At 54.3% G+C, this 18,111-nt stretch overlaps 1 protein-coding gene across 2 annotated transcripts; it reads left to right on the top strand.

The window, feature by feature from the left end:
* The first annotated feature begins 8,941 nt into the window (after nucleotides 1-8,941).
* On the top strand, nucleotides 8,942-10,783 carry KCNA3 (potassium voltage-gated channel subfamily A member 3). Of its 2 annotated transcripts, XM_054395841.1 has the most exons (3): nucleotides 8,942-8,962; nucleotides 9,173-9,211; nucleotides 9,269-10,783. In XM_054395841.1, the coding sequence occupies exons 2-3, from the start codon at nucleotides 9,206-9,208 to the stop codon at nucleotides 10,781-10,783; spliced, it is 1,521 nt and encodes a 506-aa protein (XP_054251816.1). In that variant the 5' UTR covers nucleotides 8,942-8,962; nucleotides 9,173-9,205. The 2 variants fall into 2 exon arrangements, with proteins under 2 accessions (XP_054251816.1, XP_054251815.1); XM_054395840.1 differs by lacking the exon at nucleotides 8,942-8,962 and having other exon boundaries at nucleotides 9,026-10,783.
* Nucleotides 10,784-18,111: the final 7,328 nt, after the last annotated feature.

The following is an 18,111-nucleotide window of genomic DNA, read 5'->3' as shown; positions in this document are numbered from 1 at the left end:
CTCCTTTCTAACACGATGTGCACTGAAGCCAGCAAATGAAAAGCCACAGAAAAAAATTGGGAGGATTGGGGAAAGGCAGAGAAATCCAAGAGACAGAACACAGTCTGAAGGTCCTTGCCTGCTTTCCACATGTCACAGAGGCTGTCACAGGGATCCTGTGCTCAGCTGAGACAGCTCAGAGCCCTCAAGAAATCTCCTCAGTGCCCAGCTCCCACTGATCTAATTGCTGGGAGGTCCTGGTGCCTGGTGCCAAGGCAGAGAAGGGTTGAAGCAGCTCCATCCCAGCTCCCCAGCACAGGAGAAATCATTTCTGTGATGCAATTAATTCTTCTGCATCGAACTGGCTGAGGAATGGGGTAAAGGTGAAGCATTCCTCCTCTAAAAATAACCACTGAGGCTAGACAAGGGCTGCTTTGTGCACAGTGGTGGCTTCCAGCTTCTCCAGCGTTCCTGTGGGAAGCCAAATCCTGTTCCTGAAAACCAGAGCTGTTTGTGCAGTGAAGGGAGTTAGGCAGCAACTCACCCTCAGTACCTCCAGCAGCCTCTGAACATTCAGCTTCAAATGCTGCTGTGAAGAGACTGATCCCTGACTTGAGGGCAAGCTGCTCTGACTGTGGTCTCTGAGATGGAAAATGGTTGGATTTAGTTGGAAAGGGTTGGACTGGATGATCTTAAAGGGTCTTTTCCAACATCCATGATTCTGTGACTCTGTGATTCTGTGATTCTCTGATTCTGTGATTTGATGATTCTCTGATTCTGTGACTGATTCTGTGACTCTCTGATTCTCTGATTCTGTGACTCTGATAATGTGATTCTCTGATTTTCTGATTCTCTGATTTTCTGACTCTCTGATTCTCTGATTCTATGATTCTCTGATTCTATGATTCTCTGATTTTCTGATTCTGTGGTTCTCTGATTCTCTGATTCTGTGATTTTCTGATTCTCTGATTTTCTGATTCTATGATTCTCTGATTCTGTGATTCTCTGATTTTCTGATTCTGTGATTCTATGCTTCTTTGTTGCTGTGATTCTCTGACTCTCTGATTCTGTGACTCTGATCAAGAGCTTTCTCTGCCATGGGACAGTGTCATGGCTTTCTCAGCTTCAGGAGGCTGTGCAGGCTGCACCTTGCTTTGTGACACCTCACTGGGTGCCTATTATAGAGTCACAGAATCACAGAATTGTCAGGGCTGGAAGGGACCTCAAAGCCTGGCCCCATCCTCCTGACCCCTACCCTGGAAGTATTGATCAGCATTGATCAGGTCCCCCTCAGGCTGCTCTTTTCCAGACTAAAAAGCCCCAAATTCTCTCAGCTTTTCCTCACCAGGGAGATATTCCAGACCCCTCCAGCATCCCCTAATCATCTTTGGCACCACAAGTGACATCTGTGAAATGAATTAATCAGGGCTGAGCTGTCACCCCTTGCTCTCAGGATGCATTTTGCTGCCAGGCTTTGGAGCTTCTGTGTCTGTACACCGAGGCTGTCTCTGACTCCACACTGATGCTCTCCCAGCCTCACCTCGAGGCTTTCCTCCTCCTCATCTCTGGTCTGCAGCTCATCTTCCCCTTTTCACCTTGCTAATGAAAACACCTGAAGGTTGCCCTGTTGTCTCCCTGGCTTTGGGGTTAAATTGCTTTGTCGATGTAATCTTAGATCTTAATGACCAAATAATGGAGTGCAAGAGGAGCTGCAGGAAGGACTCAGCAGGTATCACTTTGCTGTCATTGTGAAGGCCTTGGAATGTGATCCCTGCTCCAGTGGAATCTGCACTGACGTTGTTTGGCCACCTCAACCCCACCCAGCAAATCACATTTTTAGGAGATCAAAATAGGTCTGAGTGTATCCTGAGTTGTAACCCTCCACAAAGGGTTGGGCAGCCTGCTCCAGGCCTCCAGCACCCTCACAACAAACAACTTTCTCCTCCTGCTCAGGTGGAACCTGCTGGGTGCCAGTTTGTGCCCCTTGCCCCTTGGCCTGTCCCTGGGCACCACTGAGCAGAGTCTGCCCCCAGCCTCTTGCCCCCCACAGCTCCTTTGTCTCTTGCTGAGCATTGCTCAGCTCCCCTCTGGGGCTGCTCTTCTGCAGGCTCTCAGCCTTTGCTCCTCACAGAGCTGCTCCAGGCCCCTCAGCATCTTTGTGGCTCTCAGCTGGACTCTCTCCAGCAGTTCCCTGTCTCTCCTGAACTGGTTTGCCCAGAACTGGACCCAGGTCTCTTCCCCAGGCTGAACAACCTCACATCTCTCAGTCTCTCCTCACCAGAGAGATTCTCCAATCCCTTTTCCTGGCCAAGCCACCCTCCTGCTGTATCCAGAGCACTGTGGGACCCATCAAGAGCAGTAGCTGCTGCCTGTGCTCACTGCTTTGGGTCAGTGGTTCAGTTTTTCGCTCCCCTTATCCATTGCCCCCTAAGAATTGTTCTCTAGAGCCATGCTGCCTTCAGTAGCTGGCCTGCAGCAGTGGGAGAGGATGCTGGGCTGTTTGGGGTCTCATTGTGCTTGGTGCTGAGCACCCCACAGCAGAGAGGTGTCAGAGACACCCCCCCCCCCCCCATGGAGCTCACCACGATGCTCTCCACCTGAGCTGAGGGCTGAGTGAGCTGCTGTGCTCAGGCAGGATGGGATTTGCCTTCCTTCTTCCACATCTCAATAACTTTCTCATTTTCTGCCACCCTGAAGCACAGCAAAAGGCTTCTGCTGGAGGATTTAAATAGCCTGGAGGTGGGAGGCGAGAAACAGTCCCTCAAGGGACAGAGGAGAAACTGAGGCAGGGAGAGGCTGAGGGAGTCACTCCACATCTGAGTTATACTGGGAATGTGACTAAGCCAGGGACAGGAATAGGGACAAGAGTTAGAGCACTGCAGTCAATCAAGATCTCAAGGGAGGCTGCTGTGGGGTGGGGGTTGGTCTCCTCTGCCAAGGAACCAGGGAGAGAACAAGAGGGAATGACCTCAAGCTGCACCAGCAGAGGTTTAGGTTGGACATCAGGAGAAATGTTGTGACCGAAGGGGTTTGTCAGCCCAGGGGGGTGGTGGAGTCCTCATCCCCAGGGAGATGTGGTGCTTGGGGATGGGGCTTGGTGCTGGACTTGGTAGAGTGAGGTTCATGGTTGGGCTGGATGGTCTTGAAGGGCTTTTCCAACCTACAGGATTCTATGGTTCAGTTCCCATCCCTCCTATTGCCTTCCTGGGTGGCACTGGTGGAGACTTTGTCTTGCTGCACTGAGGGGTAACCCTCATCAGGTGCTTTTGGGGCCTGCCAAGGACAGGAGATGGGATGCCTCATTTCTGGGGATGGGGTCAGTGACCTCACCTTGCTGCACACTGGGATAACTTCAGAGCTCTCCTGGAAGGCTCTCTAATGCACATCTTAGCTGTCTAATGCAGATTTTACCTCTATGATGTTTATTTTAGCTCTGTGATGTGTGTTTTGGCTCTGTGATGTGTGTTTTGGCTCTATGATGTGTGTTTTAGCTCCATGATGTGTATTTTAGCTCCATAATGCACAGTTTAGCTGTGTAATGTATATTTTCCCTATAGAATGGATATTCTAGCTCTCTAATGTGTGTTTTAGGTCTAGAATCTACGTTTTAGCTGTCCAAGGGATGGATTGCTCCAAGTTAATCTTGGCTGAGAGGCTGGAGAACCAAGCACAAATCCAGGCTGGGCAGGGAGTGGCTGGAGAGCAGCCCTGAGGAGAGGGACTTGGGGGTGCTGGGGGAGGAGAAGCTCATCAGGAGCCAGCAGTGAGCACTTGCAGCCCAGAGAGCCAAGCAGAGCCTGGGCTGCAGCAAGAGAAGTGTGGCCAGCAGGGCCAGGGAGGGGATTCTGCCCCTCTGCTCCTCTCTGCTGAGACCACTCCTGGAGTACTGTGTCCAGTTCTGGAGCCTCTGTTACAAGAGGGCTATGGACATGCTGGAAGGTGTCCAGAGAAGGGCCATGAGGATGAGCAGAGGGCTGGAGCTGCTCTGCTGTGAGGACAGACTGAAAGAGTTGGGGTTGTGCAGGCTGGAGAGGAGAAGGCTCCAGGGAGACCTTCTTGTGGCCTTCCAGGATCTGAAGGGGGCTCCAAGAAAGCTGGGGAGGGACTTTTGAGGGAGTCAGGGAGTGATGGGACTGGGGGGGATGGAACAAAGCTGGAAGTGGGGAGATTCAGACTGGAAGTGAGGAAGAAGTTCTTCCCCATGAGAGTGGTGAGAGCCTGGAATGGGTTGTCCAGGGAGGTGGTTGAGGCTCCATCCCTGGAGGTGTTTGCAGCCAGGCTGGATGAGGCTCTGGGCAGCCTGATCCAGTGTGAGGTGTCCCTGGCCATGGCATGGGGGTTGGAAATGGCTGAGCCTTGTGGTCCCTTCCAACCCTGACTGACTCTATGATTCCATGAAAACTCTGCTCCTGAGCTACCCTTCTGCTGCTGCCCTTCCCCTGCAGTCCTGTCTGCAAAGGTTTCAGCCACTGCCCCCGGGGACAAGCCCAAGCCTTGCTCTGTATAGTTTGGCCACCTGGTGAGCTCAGGGTGCCCAGAGGCCATGAGGAAGCTCTCCAGCAGGTTGGTTCTGCACTGCCTGGATGCAGCAGCTGGGGCTTTGCAGGTCGTGCCCCGAGGTGGGAGGAGGGCAGACAATGCAGTGACTGCATTAAGGGATTACCCTACAGCAGCCTTTGTGCTGGGGGGGCTCTGATCCCCCAGCTGAAGAATGGCAGCTTTGTCCCAGATTTCTCAATGGAATCTGCTTCCCATTCAGACACCAGGGAGGAGAGCAGGGGAGGTGCTGCTCCCTGCAGCAGCCAGACTGGGGCTGCAGCCAGCTGTCTGGGGCTAAGAGAGGGCAAAAGGAGAGAAGGACAACCCCAAAATGCTGCTTGAGAGGTGATGGGGTTCAGGTGGAAGCACAGAATTGGTTTGATTGGGAAAGACCTTCGAGATCATTGAGTCTAACCATGATCTAACTCTGCCAACTCTGGTGCTAAACCATGGCCCTCAGCACCACATCTCCAGGGCTCTGAAACCCCTCCAGGACTGGAGACTCCACCATTGCCCTGGGCAACCTGGGAAGTCAAGAAGTTTCTTCTAATATCCAACCTAAACCTCTCCTGGGGCAGCTTGAGGCCATTTCTCTTGTCCTATCACTTCTTACCTGGGAGCAGAGCTCAACCCCCACCTGGCTCCAACCTCCTCTCAGGGAGCTGCAGAGAGCAATGAGGTCTCCCTTCAGCCTCCTCTTCTCCAGGCTGCACACCCCCAGCTCCCTCAGCTGCTCCTCCCCAGCCCTGTTCTCCAGACCCTTCCCCAGCTTTGTTGCCCTTCTCTGGACCTGCTCCAGCCTCTCAATGTCCTTCCTGGAGTGAGGGGCCCAAAACTGAACCCAGCACTCAAGGTGTGGCCTCACCAGTACCCAGCACAGGAGGACAATTCACTGCCCTGCTCCTGCTGGCCACACTCTTGCTGATCCAGGCCAGCATGCTAAGGGCAGCCTCATGCCTGGGGACAGCTGAGGGTGGGGGTGAAGGTGCTGAGCTGTTCTGTGCAGCCCATGTTCCCCTGGGGAGAGATGCTGGAGGGAATTCCCCTCACACTCTAGGTCTGGCTGTGGGAAGAGGGAAGCTTGTGATCCCTCTGCTTGGAAGTCTGCCCTGAGGAGGCCATTAAAGAAGGAAAAGAGTGATGCTTGCTCTGCTTCTTGGTAGAAACAGCATCTGATGCTGTAGGTCAGCCTGCAGGCCACAGCACAGGGGATTTCTTCCGTGGTTGTTAGGAGGAAAACTGAATTTGCTGAGAATAGATGCAGCAGAGGAACTGGATGAAAGCTGCAGAGAGAGGACAGAGTCATCTTGTATTAGACAGGAAAGCCCCAGCCCTGAGGAGCAGGTTTGATGCTGCACCTTGCACAGCCTGCTCCTGGCTCACAGGAAAGTGCTGGCCAGGTTGGACATCCCAGAGATGTCCCTTCCTGTGGGCTTTAATCCCCTGCCCCTTCTGCTCAGACCTTCTGGTTTAGGGACAGGATCCAGGCCACCTCTGCTTGGCTGATTTTGGGTTTGGTGCAGTGCCTGGAGCCAAACCCCTCAGGGGAACACGTGTGGGGCTGGCAGTGGCTGATGCCAAGCAGGATGTGATGCTACTGCCCTGTCCCCCTGTGCTGAACCAAACCTTGGCTGGGGACCTCACCAGAAGGATGGAGCTGAGGAGACTTGGCAGGGAGGAGGTGATCTGCCCCCTGGGCTCTCTGCCTGCAGCGAGACTGCTGGCCTGGCAGAGCTTAATTGGCTTTGATAGGATTAGAGGGAAGCAGCAGCAGGAGGAACAGGGCCAGGAGGTGTCTGGGGCTGCTGGGCTGGAGAAATCCTTTGAGCCAGCACAATGCTGGACCAAAGCTACCCAGAGCTCAAGGGTTAATGTCTGCTGCTGTGTTCAGCTGGTGGGGGGAGATTAATCCTCCTCCTCCTCCTGGTCTTCCTAGCAGCATCCCCAAGGTCTGAGGATCTCTCAGTGATTTCCAAAGAGCAAACTGTTGCCATGATGGAAGTTGTGCCTTGTGGCCTCAAGCCTTTTGTCATCAAGAGGTGCTGATGGCTTGAAGCTGCCTTGTTTGTTTGCCTTTGGAGCAGGTGACAGTGATTTATTGGCAGGAATCCTAGCAGAGGAAAGAGATGAGCCAGGTGAGGCTTGACCTGCTGCTTGTAGTGAGGAGCTGAGGGTTAGTTCATGACCTGTGGAAAATGGAGCCTCAAACCTGGCTGGGAGCTGTTGCTCCTAGGAATTCTTCTCAACCCTCCAGCAATGTGGTGCTGGAGTCCCCATCCCTCATGGTGTTCAAGGAATGAGTGGATTAGGCTTTTGTTCTGCTTGCAAAAGAAGTGGTTTGAACCTTTGCTTTGGGTTTACTGCATGGAAGTTCACTTTGGGACATGATTTAGTGGCCATGGTGGTGTTGGGCTGGTGGTTGAACTCAATGATCTTAGAAGCCTTTTCCAGCCTTAATGATCCAGGCATTGGCACAGGCTGCCCAAGGAGGTGGTAGAGTCCCCATCCCTGGAGATGTTCAAGCAAGGTGTGGCCATGGCACTTGGGGCCATGGTGGGGTTGGGTTGAAGGTTGGACTGGATGATCTCAGAGGTCTCTTCCAACCAAAACAATTCTATGACTCTGTGATGCTAGATGTGGCCCTCAGGGACATGGTCCAGTGGTCACAGAGGTGTTGGGTAGAAGGTTTGATCTTTTTATCTGTTTTTCTCCTACCTTCTGGAGGCTGTGCTGGGTTAAAAATAATCATGGTGATAAGATACAGTGGGGCTGGTGGAGGGGATTAACCTCCATTGTGGTGGGACCCTGATGGAGGGGAAAGGGAAGGGGAAAGAGGAGAGGGGAGGGGAGAGGGGAGAGGAGGAGAGGGGAGAGGAGAAGGGGAGAGGGGAGAGGAGGAGAGGGGAGAGGAGAAGGGGAGAGGGGTAGAGGAGGAGAGGGGAGAGGAGGAGAGGGGAGAGGAGGAGAGGGGAGAGGAGAAGGGGAGAGGAGGAGAGTGGAGAGGAGGAGAGGGCAGGAGAGGAGAGAAGAGGGGAGGAGAGGAGAGAAGAGGAGAGGAGAGGAAGAGAGGGGAGGGGAGGAGAGGAGAGAGGAGAGGAGAGGGGAGGGGAGAAGAGGAGAGGAGAGGGAAGGGGAGGAGAGGAGAGGAGAGAGGAGAGGAGAGGGGAGGGGAGGAGAGGGAAGGGGAGGAGAGGAGAGGGAAGGGGAGGGGAGAAGAGGAGAGAGGAGGAGAGGGGAGGAGAGGGGAGGGGAGGAGAAGACAGGAGAGGAGAGGAAAGGAGAGGCGAGATGCAGGAAAACTGGGGGGGGAATGGGGTGGGAATGGCTGTGCTGTCACCCTTCCCTTCTCTCCCAGACCCTTGTGGTTTTGCTGTTTCCCAAATCTCTGGATTCCCTAAGCCCCCCATGGCTGGGGGTTTAAAGAGCTTTGGGGGGCTTTGGAAAAACGGGGACCTATGATGGGGACACAAGTGAGTGAGGAGTTCAGAGGCTGTCCTTGATACACATCTCCTGGGGACAAAGAGTTTTCCAGCACTGCACTCCTGCAGAGGAGACTTTTGCCTGAAATCTCCCTTTGGACCAAAATGGAACCAAGTACATGAAAAGATGGCTGGAAGGCAGCAAGGATATAAAACCTGAAGGCTTTTGGCCTTCTTGCAGGAAAGTCTGAAGTGCAGGTTTGGTTTGAAGGTGCCTTGGGTGAGGGCTGGCTCTGTTTTTTGTTGGGGGTGGGGCGGGGGGAGGGGGATGCACAGGCACACACACGTGTGCAAACACACCCGGGCACACACACACGTGTGCACACACACACACACCCCACACACATGCTCTGACTCCCTCTCAGAAAGCAAAAAAAAAAAAAAAAAAAACCATCTCAGCTCCAGCCCAAACACTGATTCAAAACAACTGTTGGCAGCTCCGGCCGCCGCCGCCGTCTGCTTCCCATTCCCCACAGCCCCGCCGCGGCGTGAGACGCTGACTGGAAAAAAACCAGGAAAATCCCCAAATTAAAACCCCCCAAAATTGCATTTCCCTTTCCCCAGGGAAGGGCAGAAAAAGCTCTTTCTAGGCAAGGGATAAAAAAGCCCACAAAACAAACCACAACCACCAAACAACTCTCCCCGCTTGCAACCCGCCGAGCATCAAAAGATGCTCCCGGGGGGGGACCGGAGCCATCGGCGTGGAGCTGGCCGGGGGACGGCTTGGGTTGTGTCTCCACCCTGGCTGGGAAGGGGATGCCTGCAGCTTACTGGGGGGCTGTGGGGCAGGACTGGGGGTGCTGGTGGGTGTCTCCGGGAGCGGTGACTGAGCGAGGCGGTGCCAGGGCTGGGGGCGGATTTTTTGAGAAGAGCCTCAGCTTCTCAGAGCAGCGGCAGCCGCTGGAGGAGTTGGGCGGCTGGTTCTCCCTCTCCGCCCGGAGGAGAAGGAAGAGGAGGAAGAAGAGGTTTCGGCTGCCGCCTCTCCGATCCTCCCCCTTCTCCCCTTTCCCCTTCCACCCCACACCTTTATGGACGAGCGCCGGAGCTTGCTCTACTCTCCAGCCGCTTCCTCCACCAGCCGGCATCCTCGGGGCGGCTCAACCAGCAGCCACCACAACCTGGGCTACACCGAGCAGCCGCCCCCCGCCGCCCCCCAGGCGGTCCCCGACCAAGAGGAGGAAGAAGGTGAAGAAGGGGAGGAAGGCAGCATGACGGTGGTGGGGGGCGGAGGCGGCGGAGACCCTTTGCTAGAAGAACCACAACCCCCTCAGCCCGCGCTCGGCGGGGACCGCTACGATCAGCCCCCGACTCCAGCCGCCCTCCCTGCCGGCCAGCCCGCGGACGGCGGGGAGCAGGAGTGCTGCGAGCGGGTGGTGATCAACATCTCGGGCTTGAGGTTCGAGACCCAGCTGAAGACCTTGGCACAGTTCCCCGAGACGCTGCTGGGGGACCCCCGCAAGAGGATGCGCTACTTCGACCCCCTCCGCAACGAGTACTTCTTCGACCGCAACCGGCCCAGCTTCGACGCCATCCTCTACTACTACCAGTCGGGGGGGCGAATCAGGAGACCTGTCAACGTCCCCATCGACATCTTCTCCGAGGAAATCCGCTTCTACCAGCTCGGGGAGGAGGCCATGGAGAAGTTCCGGGAGGACGAGGGTTTCATCCGGGAGGAGCAGCGGCCGCTGCCCGACAAGGAGTTTCAGCGCCAAGTGTGGCTCCTCTTTGAGTACCCTGAGAGCTCTGGGCCAGCCCGAGGCATTGCCATTGTCTCTGTTCTGGTCATCCTTATCTCTATTGTCATCTTCTGTCTGGAGACCCTGCCCGAATTCAGGGAGGATCATGACTATGAGGGAACTGGAGGGACCTTCGGGACAGGTGGTGGCCCTCTGCCACCTGATGTCTTCACCAACTCTTCGTCCTCGGCTGCTTCCATGGTGTCGTCCTTCACCGACCCTTTCTTCGTAGTGGAGACTTTGTGCATCATCTGGTTCTCCTTCGAGCTGCTGGTCCGCTTCTTTGCCTGCCCCAGCAAGGCCACCTTCTCCAAGAACATCATGAACATCATTGACATTGTGGCCATCATCCCTTACTTCATCACGCTGGGCACTGAGCTGGCCGAGAGGCAAGGCAACGGCCAGCAGGCCATGTCCTTGGCCATCCTCCGAGTCATCCGCCTGGTCAGGGTCTTCCGCATCTTCAAGCTCTCCCGGCACTCCAAGGGGCTGCAGATCCTGGGCCAGACCCTCAAGGCCAGCATGAGGGAGCTGGGCTTGCTCATCTTCTTCCTCTTCATCGGCGTCATCCTCTTCTCCAGCGCCGTCTACTTCGCTGAGGCCGACGACCCCAGCTCAGGTTTCAGTAGCATCCCCGACGCCTTCTGGTGGGCCGTGGTGACCATGACCACGGTGGGCTATGGGGACATGCACCCCATCACCATCGGGGGCAAGATCGTTGGCTCTCTGTGCGCCATCGCCGGGGTGCTGACCATCGCCCTGCCCGTCCCTGTCATCGTCTCCAACTTCAACTACTTCTACCACCGGGAGACGGAAGGCGAGGAGCAAGCTCAATACATGCACGTCGGCAGCTGCCAGCACCTCTCCTCCAGCGAGGAGATGAGGAAGGCTCGCAGCAATTCCACCCTCAGCAAGTCTGAGTACATGGTGATCGAGGAAGGGGGAATCAACCACAGTGCATTCAAACAGGCTGCCTTTAAGACGGCCAACTGCACAAGCACGAACAATCCCAACTGTGTGAACATCAAAAAGATCTTCACGGACGTTTAAACAACACAACCAAGACCGAAACCAAACACAACCAAAACCTGAGGATGTGGTTAAAACAACAGCAACAACAACCAACAACCAAACAACCACCACCACCACCCAACCCAACAACAAAGCAACAGAATCAATGCCAAGCGACTGTGTGCTCGGTGTCGTGTGGAACATGCACCATCCGTCGGTCTCTGTGTGTGTGTGTGTGTGCCCTCGTTTGGATACCTTTATTTTTTTACATCCTTCCTTTCTAAAGATCAAAAAAAACCCAACCAAACAAACAAAAAAAAAACCACCAAAAAAAAAAAAAAGAGCAAGAAAAAAAATAATAAAAAGGATTTAAAATCCTCAGAAGCAGAGGACAACTGAAGGGTAAAGAGAAGGAAGATGAAGACAAAAAGGCACTCACCGCCAAACAGGTGTTTGTTTTGCAAACATGTTGCTAGGGGCTGCTTTTGTTTGCTTTGGGGTTTTTTTGGGGGGGACTTCTTGCTTTGCTCCTGAATTTTTCCATACCCCTCCCCCCTTCCCCCCTTCCTATCCCTCTCCCCTTTCCCTAAAGGCAGCGTGGAGCCCAATTCCCCCTTCCATCCCACGAGCTCACTTGTTGGATTAACAGCCCCTGGACTGGGTGGGGGAGGGAAAAAAAAACGCGTGTTGCAGAGTGTAGTGGAAGGCGGGGGGGGCGGGGGGAAGAAGCATTTAATTTTGCAGAGAGTCTCTGTTACCACCTTGTTAAATGATGTTTAATATCGAAATGTGTGGCGTGCCCTTCTGGGCATTACGCTGGTTCCTTTCCTCCCCCCTCCTCCCCACTTAGATCATTTATAAAATTCTCATCCGGTCAGAGATCAATGCTGATTTAAAGAGAGAAAAAACAACCCCAAACCCTCCTTTTCTAGTCTTAAAGAGAGAGAAAACAACCCCAAACCCTCCTTTTCTAGTCTTAAAGAGAGGAAATACAACCTCCAATTCCCCTTTTCTAGTCTTAAAGAGGGGAAAACGACCCCAAAACATTCATTTTCTAGTCTTAAAGAGAGAGAAAACAACCCCAAACCCTCCTTTTCTAGTCTTAAAGAGAGGAAATACAACCTCCAGTTCCCCTTTTCTAGTCTTAAAGAGAGGAAAACGACCCCAAACATTCATTTTCTAGTCTTAAAGAGAGAGAAAACAACCCCAAACCCTCGTTTTCTAGTCTTAAAGAGCAAAAAAACAACCCCAGAGCTGCCTTTTCTAGTCTTAAGGAGAGAAAAAGCAACCCCAAACCCTCGTTTTCTAGCCTTAAAGAATGAGAAAACAACCCCAGAGCTGCCTTTTCTAGTCTTAAGGAGGGAAAAAGCAACCCCAAACCCTCATTTTCTACCCTTAAAGAGGGGAAAAAACGCTCCCAAACCCTCATTTTCCAGTCTAAATTCCCTTCCCCTGCGACCCTCCAGCATTCTTTCATCCAAGGTCAGGTTTGTGGCCGAGCAGGGGAAGGAGGGAGGCACAAAGGAGAAGGTTTCAGGAGCCCAGGGTGCGCGGGGAGCGCTGCAGGCGTGGAGCCGGGGACGGGGTGGGGGACGCAGGATCCGCGGTGGGCTGCTCGCTGTGGTCGTGCAGCCTCCGAGCCACCCAGCTGGAGACAAAGGGATGTTTCCTCCTCGGTTTGTTGGTGGTTTGGTTTTGTTGTTTTTTTTTTTTTCCTTTTTTTCTGGTGTTTTTGGGAGGGAAGCGGCCGCTTAATGCTAGAAGATTAAAGTGCCGAACACGCCTTCCAGCGGAAGTCGCTAATTGGGAGCGGAGCCATGCGGTTGCCATGGCGACCCCCGGTTTCCCGGGAAACCCCCACAGGTTGTCATGGCATCCCTTCTCCCATCCCCCTTTGGTCCTCGCTTCTTCCCCGCACAAAATATACAAAAAAACCTTTCCAGATGGTTCCAAGCCCATCAATCCCACAGGGTACCGGTGGCCCTGTCCCACCTGTGGGACCCCATCCTGCCACCACCCCTCCCCTCCCCCCCATCCCCAACTTTCCAGGCCACCTCCCCTGTGCCAAATAAAGAGCCCACAGGCAATAAGCACACCCCCAAACCCATCTCTCCCTCGCAGAGGAGCTCACACCTTGGCAGTGAGGTTTAGGGATGGAGGCTCAGCTGCCAACACAAGCACTGAGAACGACCCCAAGGCTCCACCTGCCCCCCTCCCCCCAACCCTGAAACCAGGTGGTTCCCCCCAAACCCAACGCAGGAGCAGCCTCTGGGGAAAGCTCAGCTGGGAAATCCCTGTCAGCTCTTGGAACCAAGGGGGGACAGAGCTCTAAAGAGTGGGATTGAGAAGTGATCAAAACCTCACCAGGGGATACACAGCCCTGCGTGTGCACCAGGGGCCATGGGACATCTGATGGCATCAGGTGAGCCTTGCTTGGTCTGGAGTTTAATTTAAGGCATCACAACCTTGCTTTTTGGGGGATGAACCTCATCTTTGCCACTGCTTGCTTTGATTATATTTTTTTCCTCAGCTCACCCTGCTGCTCTTGGGCATTTTTCATGTGTGAGGTGGGATAACATCCTCCAGCTCCTCTGCTTGGATCTGCTTTTCACTTTGTCTTTTTGTTCTGTGCAAAGGAAGAAACCCTGTTGGGTGTTTTTTTTTTTTTTGTTTTTGTTTTTTTTTTCAGCTGAATCTCTTCAAATCTCTGCTAAAAAAAAAAAAAAAGTTATTTGCAGTAGTTTGAGGAGAGCAAAGATGGAGAGAGGCCTGGAGAATGCATCTGAGGAGCAGTTGAGGGAACTGGGGTGGTTGGGTCTGGAGAAAAGGAGGCTGAGAGGAGACCTCATTGCTCTCTACAGCTCCCTGAAAGGAGGTTGGAGTCAGGTGGGGGTTGGGATCTGCTCCTAAGGATCAGGTGAGAGGAAATGACCTGAAGTTGTGCCAGGTGAAGATTAGGTTGGAGATGAGGAAAAATTTCTTTGCTGGAGGAGTGGTCAGGGATTGGAAGAGGCTGCCCAGGGAGGTGGTGGAGTCCCCATGGCTGGAGGTGTCCAAGCAAGGTGTGGCCATGGTGCTTGGGGCCAGGGTTTGGTGGCCATGGTGGGGTTGGGTTGATGTGGGACTGGATGATCTTGGAGGGCTTTGCCAACCTGAATGATTCTATAATGCTTCAGCCCAACCTCTGCCATGGAAGCAGGCTGAAGGCAGGTCCTGGCAGCTCAACCTTGAGCACCTCAGCTCCATCTTTGTGCTGTTTTGCTGGATTTGGGGTTAAATGAACCCAGAGTCCTTCAAGGCAGTGAACTGCAGAGGGATGCTGGTAGCTGCCTCTTGCCACAAAGAGATTTGGCCTCCACCTGTGTGAGTCAGACCTTGCCTGGGCCTGTGGGAAGTTTGTCCTGGGAGGTGCCAGACATGCTGAAATGGGATTTTAAATGGGATTTTCCCTAGATTTTAAAGGACCAGGATGGTCTGTGGCACTCTGCCTCAGCCCCAGGTAATAAAACCCTTTTAGCCAAGACAAACATCAGAGCAGCTCCTGGGCTAATGGCCTGTGACAGCTTTCCTGGCACATCCCATTGGCTACCAAATGATCTTCAGTAGGGAGATGCTCTGGAGCGTCTCAGGAGGTAACAAAGCACACAGTCCCTTGTCTAGGAAAAGTGGGATCCCTTGTCCAGGATGACTGGGATCCCTTGTCTAGGATCCTTGTCTGGGATAACTGGCATCCCTTGTCCTGGATGACTTGGATCCCTTGTCCAGGATCCTTGTCTGGGATAACTGGCATCCCTTGTCCTGGATGACTTGGATCCCTTGTCTAGGATGTTCAGCCTGGAGAAGAGAAGACTTTGGGGGGACCTTAGAGCTACCTTCCAGGACCTGAATGGATCCTACAGGAAGGCTGCAGAGAGACTTTTCCTGAGGGTGTCTAGAGACAGGAATGGTTTGAAGCTGAGGCAGAGCAGGGTTAGAGTGGAGCTGAGGAAGAAGTTCTTCAGTGTGAGGCTGGTGAGACTCTGGCACAGGTTGCCCAGGGAGGTTGTGGCTGCCTCCTCCCTGGAGGTGTTCAAGGCCAGCTTGGATGAAGCCTTGAGCAGCTGAGTCTAGTTGAGAGGTTTCCCTGCCCATGGGAGGTTGGAGCAGATGCTCTCTGTGGTCCCTTCCAACCTGATCCATTCAGTGATTCTACAAAAAGACATCAAGATGCCCTTGCTCTGTCTGGAAGATACACCACAGGAAAAAAAAAGAAAAAAAAAAAAGAAAAGGAAGTGAGGAAAAAAAAGGGAGGTGGGGGGCAGGGAAGCAGAGCTGTCCTCTCACTGCTCTGCCCCATTGCTGTCTGTGCTGCCTCCTTAGGTAGCTCTCAGGGAGGTGAATCCTGCCTGAATCAGCAGGGAGGCTGAGGGCTTCCCTGGAGCTGCTGCACTCCTTGTGCCAGGAACTGGAGATCCCCAGAAGATTGCTGCTCTCTTTGCAGCCAGCTGCTGCTTGGACTGACTTTGCTCTCTTGCAGTGTGCCTCCTATTAGGGCTCTGGACTGGCTGAGCAGTGGCTGGGGAGCTCGAGGGTGAGCTTCAACCTTCTGCAGTGTGTTGGACTCTGTGTGCTTAGAGCAGGCAGCAGGGGGGTGGGGATTGGCAGGAGCTGCCTGCTGCTGTCTGGCAGCCTGCTGAGAGCCTTCCAAAGGGAGGCCAAGGGACTGCCTAGGCTCAGCTTATTGCATTAGATGGAGGAAAGTGAATTACTGAGAGCTGCTCCTGGTGTTTAGGGATTGAGCAGAAAGCAGAGCAGGGGAAAGGTTGTGTATCCAGGTGGTCCCCAGCCTGGACGCCCCCAGCTTGTCATCTGCATGTCTGGTGTGGCAGGGATGCTCCCTGAAATGTCCTCCTTCTCCTTCTCCTTCTCCTTCTCCTCAGGGCCCTGAGCAACCTGGTCTAGTTGGAGATGTCCTTGCTCATTGTGGGGGGGTTGGACAAGATGACCTTCAAGGGTTCCTTCCAACCAGGTGGATTCTGTGTGCTTGTCCCTGTCCTTTGTGCCTGTCACCTGTGAGGCAAGGTGACACTGCTGGGCTGGGAACAAGGGTGGGAGCAGGCAGGTCCTCTCCAGGTGACACAGCCCTGGGAGGCTGGAGCTGCCTCTCCACGTCCTAGATTTGGGTGGTTTAGGGGCACTGGGTGCTATAGAGCCTTGTACAGCCTCCTACCTTCTTGCTCAGCCTCATTTCCCTTTCCCCTTCCCCTCCTTCCCCTCCTTCCCCTCCTTCCCCTCCTTCCCCTCCTTCCCCTCCTTCCCCTCCTTCCCCTCCTTCCCCTCCTTCCCCTCCTTCCCCTCCTTCCCCTCCTTCCCCTCTGTTTGTATTCGAGGCCCTGCTCCCTTCCCCTGTTTCAGCCCTCAAAACACACAGAGGGATTCAGAGGACAAGCAGCAGCCCTCCCCCTGGCCCCTCTACTTGGTCCTTTGACACCATCACCTCTTTCTCCTGCTTATTTGCCCCCTATTTGGTGTGTTTTCAGGCCTGAGCTCTTCTCAAAAGCTTCTCTTGTTCCCCAGCACAATAGATGCCCTCCAGGTGCTTGGGGTGGCTGGAGGAGCAGAGGAGTTTCCATCCCACCCTACGTGTTGGACACAAACAAGGGTTGGAGCTATCTCTTTCCTCCAGGAGGGTTAAATTTCTTCCCAGGCAATTGTTCCTGCTCCATCACTCGACAAGAGAAGTCAGCTTTTATCCTTACCTCCCAGTTGATGCCCAGTTAAGTGGCAGAGAGGCCAAGGACAGGCAAAGAGCTTCCCCAGCAGAAGGGCAGCGTCCACCCCCCAGCTCCCCAGCTCCCCAGGGCTGTGTCCTGGCAGGGTTGCAGCACAGGCTGAGGATCTCCTGCAGTGGTTGGTGGGAACCCAGAGCATTCCCTGGGAAATCTCTTCAATTGTGTAGTTTGGAGCCCTCTTCCTGCCAAGCTTTTAAAACATGCATGGCTTGGGGAGAGCACAGGGAGGCTCCCAGAGCAGCCTGATGGGAGGCAGGACCTCTGTTTTCCATGCTTTTAAAACCTTTACCAAGTGATCTCTGGGCTGGCTGCAGATCTCTGGGTGCAAGCAGGCAGAAAGGGTTTCAGTGTGACTCATTTTGCCCTTTGCTCTCAGCTGCTGCCTGTACAGCAGAGCTCAGGGCTTCAGCATCCTCCTGCAAAGGCAAAGGCATGTGATGGGTGCAGGGAGATGAGGACCTTCTGGATATCATGGGCAGGGAAACAGAGCCCCTGAGTCCTGTCCTGGGGAGGAACAACCTCCTGCAGCAGCACAGGTGAGGGCTGACCTGATGGAAAGCAGCTCAACAGAGAAGGACTTGGGAATGCTGAGGGACTACAAATTCCCCAGGAGCCAGCAAGGTGCCCTCATGGCCAAGAAGGTCAATGGGGTCCTGGGGAGCATGAAGAAGTGTGGTCAGCAGGGCAAGGGAGGTTCTCCTGACTCTCTCTCTGCCCTAGGGAGGACACATCTGGAGTCCTGGCTCCAGTTCTGGGCTCCCCAGTTCAAGAGAGACAGAGAACTGCTGGAGAGAACCGAGCAGAGCCTACAAAGGTGCTGAGGGGCCTGGAGCAGCTCTGTGAGGAGCAAAGGCTGAGAGCCCTGGGGCTGAGAGCCTGCAGAAGAGCAGCCCCAGAGGGGAGCTGAGCAATACTCAGCAAGAGCTAAAAGGGGCAAGAGGCTGGGGCCAGACTCTGCTCAGTGGTGCCCAGGGACAGGCCAAGGGGCAGGGGGCACAAACTGGCACCCAGCAGGTTCCACCTGAGCAAAAGGAGAGGAAAAGGCAGACAAACATCTTCCCCAGCAGAAGGGCTGCTGCAGAGCACCCCCTCCCCCCTCCAGCCCTGTCCCCACAGCAGCTGGAGCTCTGCTGGCTGTGCTGTGCTCGAGCTCAGGACACAACCACGACCTTTTACTCCTGAGCTTGGCTTCCCAAAGAGGAAAGTGAGCAATGCTGACTCCATCAAAGCTGAGCTCATCCCACTTGCTGGGACCTGCGCTTGCTGCTTCCTGCTGGGAAGGCTCCTGGGCTCCTGCTCTGTGTCACCAGCAGCCCCAAAGTCCATTTTTCCCTCCTGAGACCCATGTGGGAGAGAGATGTCTGCAGGGTCCCACGCTGCCCTGGGCCAGCTGGAGCCTTTTGCATCCCTGTTACAGGCAAAGCACAGCCAAAGATGCTCAGAGATAATCTCCCTCTGTGCTTCTCCTGCCACAAACAAGAGGCTGCCTGATGAGACCTCTGAGTTCCAGGGCCTGTTTGTGTCTCATCACTGCTCCAAGCCTCAATTTTCAGCACTGGGGATGCTGTGCAGCAGGGCAGGGAAACCTCCCTGCAG

This window comes from Indicator indicator, chromosome 35 (assembly GCF_027791375.1).
Source record: "Indicator indicator isolate 239-I01 chromosome 35, UM_Iind_1.1, whole genome shotgun sequence".
NCBI classification, from domain to species: domain Eukaryota; kingdom Metazoa; phylum Chordata; class Aves; order Piciformes; family Indicatoridae; genus Indicator; species Indicator indicator.
The sequence above is the reverse complement of the archived record's forward strand: the minus strand, read 5'-3'. Positions and strand labels throughout refer to the sequence as shown.